This window comes from Camponotus floridanus, unplaced genomic scaffold (genome assembly GCF_003227725.1).
Source record: "Camponotus floridanus strain SB8 unplaced genomic scaffold, Cflo_v7.5 scaffold99, whole genome shotgun sequence".
Taxonomy (NCBI): Eukaryota; Metazoa; Arthropoda; class Insecta; order Hymenoptera; family Formicidae; genus Camponotus; species Camponotus floridanus.
The window spans coordinates 26,684-35,177 of record NW_020229870.1 but is presented as its reverse complement, the minus strand read 5'-3'; the positions used below and the strand labels follow the sequence as shown (position 1 = coordinate 35,177).

At 35.1% G+C, this 8,494-nt stretch overlaps 3 protein-coding genes across 3 annotated transcripts; 1 reads left to right on the top strand and 2 right to left on the bottom strand.

The window, feature by feature from the left end:
* Positions 1–62: 62 nt before the first annotated feature.
* Positions 63–5,896, bottom strand: LOC105252505 (ubiquitin carboxyl-terminal hydrolase calypso). Its single transcript, XM_011259898.3, has 8 exons — positions 5,715–5,896; positions 5,345–5,559; positions 4,482–5,242; positions 4,066–4,199; positions 2,110–2,214; positions 1,715–2,031; positions 1,415–1,563; positions 63–1,273 (listed from the first exon to the last, which is right to left on the bottom strand). The coding sequence occupies exons 1-8, from the start codon at positions 5,770–5,772 to the stop codon at positions 1,195–1,197; spliced, it is 1,818 nt and encodes a 605-aa protein (XP_011258200.1). The 5' UTR covers positions 5,773–5,896; the 3' UTR covers positions 63–1,194.
* Positions 2,338–4,192, top strand: LOC112639892. The gene is made up of 2 exons (XM_025415181.1): positions 2,338–2,675; positions 2,769–4,192. The coding sequence occupies exons 1-2, from the start codon at positions 2,505–2,507 to the stop codon at positions 4,032–4,034; spliced, it is 1,437 nt and encodes a 478-aa protein (XP_025270966.1). The 5' UTR covers positions 2,338–2,504; the 3' UTR covers positions 4,035–4,192.
* Positions 5,897–7,022: 1,126 nt separating the features above from the next.
* Positions 7,023–8,087, bottom strand: LOC105252506 (MIP18 family protein galla-2). The gene is made up of 3 exons (XM_011259899.3): positions 7,895–8,087; positions 7,528–7,607; positions 7,023–7,457 (listed from the first exon to the last, which is right to left on the bottom strand). Exons 1-3 carry the CDS (start codon positions 8,013–8,015, stop codon positions 7,188–7,190), a joined length of 471 nt encoding a protein of 156 aa, XP_011258201.1. The 5' UTR covers positions 8,016–8,087; the 3' UTR covers positions 7,023–7,187.
* Positions 8,088–8,494: the final 407 nt, after the last annotated feature.

Sequence of the window (8,494 nt, the reverse complement as noted above, 5' to 3'; positions counted from 1 at the left end):
TTGTTGGGATTTAAAAGTTTGAAAGCGGAAGAGAAAAGAATGAAAGTATTGTAAATGTGTTGTCTTCTATCGTTAATTAACGAGCGTCCACGATTTTCCGCAAGCAGGATGAAATCTCGACATGATTTCAGATTTAATTCTTCACACGCATAAGCGCGCGCGCGCGCACACACACACACACATCGATTATTCGCGCACTTTTGCCTCGCTCGCGCCTCGAATGATAACGACGAGAGCCAATATATTATTATTACAAATTGTACATACAATCGCACCTTTTTGCCAAAAAGCAGTTACGAGAATCGCTGGAACATCGGCCGGAGAAGGAACATTTTCATCCTCCCACTCACTCTCCCTTTTCTTTCATTTTCTTTCCTTCCTTTCCGTTGTATTCCGTTTGCGCGCGTTTCGATTACAGTTCCTATGCACTATATTAACGATAAAACAACTTAAAGGCGAGGATCGTTAACCCGTCGTCAGTTTATGATAAAAAATTGTAATTCCAACCAATCTGATAAGTTTGGTTTTCCTTTCTCCGGCTGTTCGGAGATGTAAGTATTTAGATTCTAAGGGACATATCCGCAGCGCGTGTAGTGTACTTGTATATGAATACCGATAAATAAATATTTTCAATGTTTTTGACAAAACCCCTTTTCTTAACATCTTTTTCTTCTTTCAATTCGACAAAAAAAAAACACAAAATAAAAAAAAAGAGTCAAATACTTTCTGCGTACTTAACAAGTCATATATTTTGCAATATATTAAAAAAAAGAACGAATAAAGTATTCATTAAGAGTAGACGAAACAAATCGCAAATATAATTTAGATATTATGTATGATTATACAGAGAATAGAAAACAATATATACATCTGTATGCATAAACTTGCATGTTGTACGAGTTAATTTGTAAAGTAATTTCATCGCGATGTAAAATTTCAATTAAAATCATCCATGCGCCATTATTTGTATTGCGTTAGAATGTTAGTAACGTCAAAAGTTGAAAAATTGGTGATTCAAAGAGAAACTAACGTGTTATTCTACAATTGAAAATTATATATAGCCTTTTCAGTGATCATGGATTTTTATAAAACTATCAAATGATAGTTTCTACACATATAATTATCTATTATAAACAATTCAAATAGTTCCGAACAAACGGAATAATGCTGTCCTACTTTAAAGTTAGAAAGAGATTACTTTCGTTTCTTACATTTTGTCCTGCCACGACGTCTGCGCGAGGAATTCTGACGAGTGTCGGACTTTTTCGATGACCTGGAAAAATAAATAAATCAAAATTTCAAAAATACACTTAACTTGATAAATTAATTAATTTAAAAAGATTATATTTTACGAATTAAAATGTGAAAATTTACTGCAATTAAACATTAATAGACGAGCCGCGAAAAGTCGTACCTGTGAACCCTATTGACCGAAACAGAAGTATGCTTCTTCAATGTCAAATGCTGCTGGACCAATTCTGCCAGCTTTCCCTGCTGAGCGAGCATCGAGAGAAACGTGCAAATAAATTCGTCGTAATTATGCGTTCTCCGACAATCATCGATCTGAAAAATTGACACAATTTCTACATCATCCTTCGAGACTAAAATATTCATTATCTATAAGCATTTTATTAATTAGATAATATAAATTACGATATAGAATTAATAATTTATCATGAAAAAACATGGTAAAATTTCCGTAATTCGTACGGACCTTGTATTTATTTCTTTTATCATTCTCATCTTTCAAGCTAGTTTCGCACACGCTAATCTCATGCTCCAAATTTTTTAACAGCGCCAGAAGATCCTTAGGCGCGAACGTATGCGGCTCGAACAATTCCGGATATTTGGAGCACAGTTTGGGATCGATTTTCTCAACTTTTTTTTCCTCCGTAACCGTGTCGCCATTGCTGGTTTTCACTCTTGCGTGAGGTATCCTGACTTCTCCCGATAGGCAGACCTTCTTGTGTAGATGACCGCTATCAGAAACCAATCTTTTCCCATTTATATTAATATTCCCCAGAGAACGACCTGTATGTAAATGTGTAAATTTCAATGTTAAGTAAAATGATAAATCTTACTAAATTGTACGGTAAATCTGATACCTACTCAGACCTGCTTCATTCTTCTCGTCACCGGCAACTCTGATTACTACAAATTTCTTAAAGTCCTTTGTCGACGTAGGGCTGCTCTGACCGGAATTCCAACCCCAAGCTAAAAAAGATATCAAGATCTTCTAACTCTGGTGGTTCCACAATATTATATAATATATTTGAGCTCATTGTGCGTACAATACATTTCCAAAATTCTGTACATTAAGAAACTAGTAATGGATAATATATAATGACAGACGGGTCAAATAACTGTACATAAAAGGTGCGAAATGGAGCGTCTTCCGGGACGGAATGTTATGTGTGCGTGTGAAAAGTACATAATGTTCATGAGACAGACGCACGAATTGCAGTCTGCAACAGAATAGGTCGCGCGACAGCGGCAACAACGAAATGCGGCTCGTATCGCTTTTCTTCGCATACAGTCTGATCTTTCTAGCGAGTTCATCGCGATGTCCGGAACCCAAGAAACCGCATCTCACGAGTTGCACGATTTTCTACAACTGTGTGAATTTACCTGACGGCGGTTACGTGTGGATACCATCGAAATGTACCGAAGGCTTGGTAAGATGTTAACGAGCGAACAAACATGTTAGAGATCTGGACACTTTGGGAATTATAATAGCGTTGCGCTAACGCTAATATCTAAAATTACAGGTATTTCAACCATATTTACGGATGTGCGTGGTTCCTGGCGATATCTGGACATGCGATTGGACGACCGAGAATACTTTCGTGACGAACAAATACGAGACACCTGAACTTGTTGGGTATCCAACGGATTCGAGCTCGTCAGAATATACGCAGGATCCTTTCTCTAATGTGATCGACTCATCCTATGTGATCGATAATTTCACCGAATTAACGACCGAAGCAGTAACTGCTTATCCTTTAATAGAATTTGAACAATCAAACGTGACAACGTGCACTGATAAGAATGCGAAAAATGTGACGTATCATAAGAAGGAGAATTATTTATATGAATATCATATGAATAAACAAGCATCGTTGTCTCTAATGGAAGAGTATAAAAATATTATAGACAATCATTACAAATGTTTAAACGAACTGATTAATCAGTTGCACAATTACAAGAAGCTGTCTGCGATATCGAGTGCTTTGTCGATACCTATTAGGGATATTACGACTGTAAAGCCGACTAAGACTATCGCTATATTTGAATCTCATAATCGGGAACATAATATAACGTTAAATTACCTAGTACAAAGTTATACCGGAGGGAACGTAAAGTTACACGAGGATGAACCAACCGAAATGAAAGAAGACAATGGATCTCAGATAAATGATAGCACGTCAACTCCGAATAACGTCGTTTCGACAGAGAGCACTTTGCAATTGTTAATCAACAGTTTGGATCCTGAAAACAATATAATAAGGATTAGTGATAATCTCGGGAACAAGCAGTACCTGACGATCAATAGGTACAAGAACATAGCTTCTCAATTAATATCACGATACATTAGCGTTGTACCCTGTACGAAGAACGTTCGTCTGCCGAACAGCACCGATTGTAACAGATATTATATGTGCGATCCGAAAACGGCCTCCGTATTAGAATTCTCTTGTCCATTACATACGGCTTTTAACGTAAACTCGCGAATCTGCGACATCGAGAGTGCAAAAACGTGCGGAAACAAACTTCCGATAAATGAGATATTCGTCGAGCGTCATGAAAATATGACAACGGATTCTGGCAAAAAATTGATGGAAGAGAATCAATTGTGCCAGGAACTCGGTAAAATGAAGGATCCCGCTTCTGATTTTCATTATTACATATGTTACAGCAGCCCGGGGTCTGAAGATATCAAATCAATTCGAATGAGTTGTCCAAATGCTTTGATATTTTGTCAAGGCAAGAAAGTGTGCACCACTAGACGATTGTGTCGCGATGATGACGTGTAAAGCATGCACATCTCTTTTCTTTTCTGATTACCTTGAGTGGGCGAATTAAAGGCCGATCCTATTTCTGATGACGTATCTGTGCTCGATGAACTGTGAGCCGGCGAGGTTTGAATTCGTAACGGTGTGGCATAATCCAGAGCACACATCACCACTTTCTCCATTCCACTGAAATCAAGTATAAACCGTTACATCGTATGTGTAATATGTTCCGATTTTGAAACGATTTTTACAGCATCAAGAAACAAATTAGTCATGATTATAAGAAAATAAATGAATGAGAACATAATTCTTTTTAATTGAATAATTAATAAAAGACTTTATTCTCTCTCTTTCTGCCTCTATCTGTTATATATAATCTGCAAAATTTAATCATGTTACAAACTAAGATATTAAGATAAAACTAGAGATAACATATTTTATCATAATAAGAAGAAAAATTTGATTTACCTAGATTCGGTTTTCCCAGATGAAATAGTGGAAATTGATTCATCCATAACTACCGCAGAATCATTATTCCTCTCAACGTTGATGGTGGGAATCGAAGACGATTCTTCCATCTCTGTCTTGGTAGGCAATCCATTTTCATCCTCAGTTTTATGCCTTTTCTCACATTGCTTCTCTTTGTCAGAATCGTGCGAGTTCTTTTCAGTATTACCATCTTGATGACTCAATTTAACCAATTGTTGTAAAGCCTCCAAAACTATTTGTCGGTTAGTTTTCAGCATTGTTAATTTATGTGAAATAGCGAGACGTCTGTCGGGCACAACGGCCATCAGATTGAATCTTATATCTTGCAACTGTTCGCCCGTGGCCATACCTAAACGATCAGTTATCACGCGTCTAAATTGCTCCGTCCATTCCTCATGCTCCTTCCATGGTCCGTGATCCATGGGATAAGGTTTTAAACCATCCAGCTCGAAAAGTCTGCCATTTATTGGAACGTAACTTACAAAATGAAAAGCCTCACCAGTGAAGCGGCCTGTAGAGACACCAGTGTTCTTATCTTGTCGCCTCTTGGCTTGAGGCATAGCGTGTGAATTGTGTGCGCAGGCCAGCTCTGGTGTATTACCGATTGCCCAGCCCTTGTTTTCTGGACACATACCAGAGGTATGCATCTTCAATCGAGATAGGGTTGTACCCAGGTGAATATTCGGACAATTCAGCAAAACCGAAAGTAACGCGTGAGTCGCACAACTGTTGGGAACAACCTGTTGTACAATGATTATGAAGAAGATGTACATAAAGATTATAAAATAACAAATAATAAAGATATAGAGATCTGACATTAGAAATGCCACTGTATACTAGACCTGCTGTGCAAAGAAGATATTGTTGACAATCTCTTCATCCTTGACAAAACTCTCGTCCTGTTCCACGACCTTTCGTCTCGATCGCCGCTCTTCGATCCAACGGAATAGAAAAATAAAACCATAAACCGGACCTTCGAGGGATTTTTGCAGATCATAAATCTCCTCCACTTGAACGCCCTTCACCCCAAAGTCTTCCAAGAGCAACGTAAACAAGCCTTAAACATGTGCGAAAAAATTTTCAGTTTTCAAATATTGCAAATTTACAACGCAAATGCGCGCTTTTTGAAAACTACGAAGAAGAAAGAAATGCACAAAAGTGGACACATTTCATTGACAGATACATTTCTCATCATATTCTCCATCAACGTACCAGGATCACTTTCCAGTTCTAACCAACCCTCTGTCAATCTATTGATGTCAACGGGCATCTTTTAATGTTAATTCATCGGATGTGAAACACGGCAGAAATGGATCTTCGAGTACCGTATCATCGAATTTTGACAGACAGAACCGCCATGTTACACTAAACTGCACCAAAACATATATCACATGACACAAGTCACGTGGTAGAGCGTCAAGAAAGCCACGTTTTCAAATGGCGAATAAACTTTGATGAAAACATTTGATTGATCAATCAAAAGAAAAAAATCTTTGATTTATCTCTTGCTTTCAGCATTCATAAAAAAAAATGCAATCAGAAAACGAATCACGATAAAAGAATTGAATGAAGAAAAAAATTAAATATGTTTATATGGACGAATAAACACGTGTTAAGATGCGGCCTCATTGACGCTAAAAAGTAGCGTCAACCATTGGTTGAACAATGAAGCAACTATACTTACCTCCTTGTTCAACCAATGATTGACGCTACTTTTTAGCGTCAATGAGGCCGCACCTTTACGTATGCAAGCATAAGACAAGTTTTATAATTATGACGTCACATATAAACCTTTTCCGGGAAGAAAAATTTATTTATACGGGATATTCAGAAAATCGCGATACTTCGAGAAATGATTCGGGACCCCAAAAACGCTATTTAAATTTAAAAAACTATATAAATATTTAAATTTAAATTTTTAAATTCAAATATTAAATTAAAAAATGTAAAATTAAAAAAAGAAATACCAAACAGACTATAAATTACGATTTTTTAAACATAAAAGTGCCTACAATTCGGAAACGATTTATTTCTGGACCTATATTTGTAGAGCTTTTTTTCTCGTTTTTGGATCACTTCCTGAAATACTGCTATTTTCCAAATCCTGTATAGATAACTTTTTCAACTTATTAATGTTCATAGAATGTCGGTATACAAGTGTTTTCTCTTCATAAAAAAAATCTTCTGGTTTTCTCTCCTTTTATTTTGCTTTTAAAACACTTTATTTTTATATTTGCTCTCTCTTATATCTAATATTACACACATCATATATGCATATACATACATGTATATAAAACATATTAAGTATTTCTTTGTCATAATTTTCCATATATATATATATATATAAATTTTTAATAAATTTTTCGAGCCATTCACTTTTCAACTAATTTCTAAATTATTATAAGAGCTATTGTATAATTTTTAGCCCATTTAAAAATTTAAATTTTGCGACAAAATTCAGAACCAAATAATTTTATTCACTTCGAAAAATTTATTAGAAAGATATATTTGATGGAAGTTTAAAGCTATATATACATATACACATATATATGTATTCTTATATCTATAACAATGATGTGCTGTTGTTTTACATAGCCATATATGTTTTATACACACATATATGTGTACATATCTATGTAAAATAACTTAGACACATCAATGTTATAAAAATCTTAATTTATATTGTTAATTTTTTGGAGCTAAGCACTGATTGATCACATTAAGTAACATTGAATTTTCTAAAGCTGCAGCCACTCTTTCTTTATCCGCGAGTTGTTTGTTTACTGCTTCCTCCGAGACATGAGTACCAGGGGATATTTTCACACTAACCTTGAACCTGGCAGGTAGAGCACGCAGCAATTGTACACGAATTGACAATCCAATTAGAGTAGCCATACTACAATGAGGTATCGTGGGTGTAAACTTTACATCCACTTTGTTTCCTTTATCATCCACCTATAAAGTTGAATCTTAACAAATTGCAATATGTGGAATATTACTGTTTAGAAAAATATGTATATGTTACCTCGATGAGGCTCTGTTCTACTACATTTAATTCTTCCAAAGTTAAAGGATGTTCTGGATCATTGATGTTCCTGATTATGTCTGCAAATGATCAATATTAGATTCTATTCTATTTAAAGAATGCACATATAATAAAATACACACACGCATATATAATGTTATACAAATAATTGCCATGTTATATTATATATTTCTTAATATATGTACCGTTAAATAATATGTATATAAGCAAAAACAATTATTCCTTATTCAATTAAATGCCAAATGCATATAAATATCATACATACAATAGAGATATTTAAATTACTGCATGCATAATTAACTAAACAAGAGTCGATTATTGATAAACACTTTGAAGTTATATGTACCGAAAATCTCTCTTGCGTCAAATTCATCCGCGACATCTTCGTCTTGCTCTTCGGCTGTGATTTCTCTGTCATTCAATCTCTTATAGAGCTTTGGATTGATGTTTTCCAGATTCTCATTCATTTTAAGTTTATTTGCGTTGCATACCCCAACATACGTGACTTCTGCTCTGCTTACATTTGAACCAGAGAGAAGACTGAGAGATGTCATGGCCAGCTTTTAAATGATCCTTGGAAGCGATACTCCCTCTATGGACATTAAAAACGAGGACATGAACTACAAAACAATTTTCACAAATGTTCTCAGAGGGTAACATATACAGGGTGCTTCCGCAACATACAGATCAGTAAGTCGGGTTGCCTATCTGACGATCGTTCTTCTTTTATCGATCTCGCAAAATTGAAAAATAATAAAATCAGAGGATTGATCATGTAATTTTTTTTCGTGGAAAGTGAAAAAATTCCTTGATTGATACCTTGAATGCAAATCCGTAGGGAATGAGGAAAATAAAATCAGCTTTTAACATTGATATAGTGTAATTGTAATATTTAATAACATATTATATATTATATATATTTTATAATTATATATATTATATATTA

Bases quoted from the DNA above. Each gene is read 5' to 3' on its own strand.
- LOC112639892 (XM_025415181.1), top strand. From the start codon at position 2,505: ATGCGGCTCGTATCGCTTTTCTTCGCATACAGTCTGATCTTTCTAGCG. The intron at 2,676-2,768 runs GTAAGATGTTAA...CTAAAATTACAG, and splicing joins CGAAATGTACCGAAGGCTTG to GTATTTCAACCATATTTACG.
- LOC105252505 (XM_011259898.3), bottom strand. From the start codon at position 5,772: ATGCCCGTTGACATCAATAGATTGACAGAGGGTTGGTTAGAACTGGAA. The intron at 5,243-5,344 runs GTCTAGTATACA...ATTGTACAACAG, and splicing joins ATATCTTCTTTGCACAGCAG to GTTGTTCCCAACAGTTGTGC. The intron at 1,274-1,414 runs GTACGACTTTTC...TTATTTTTCCAG, and splicing joins TCGGTCAATAGGGTTCACAG to GTCATCGAAAAAGTCCGACA.
- LOC105252506 (XM_011259899.3), bottom strand. From the start codon at position 8,015: ATGAATGAGAATCTGGAAAACATCAATCCAAAGCTCTATAAGAGATTG. The intron at 7,608-7,894 runs GTACATATAACT...GATCATTTGCAG, and splicing joins TGACGCAAGAGAGATTTTCG to ACATAATCAGGAACATCAAT. The intron at 7,458-7,527 runs GTAACATATACA...TCAACTTTATAG, and splicing joins TAGAACAGAGCCTCATCGAG to GTGGATGATAAAGGAAACAA.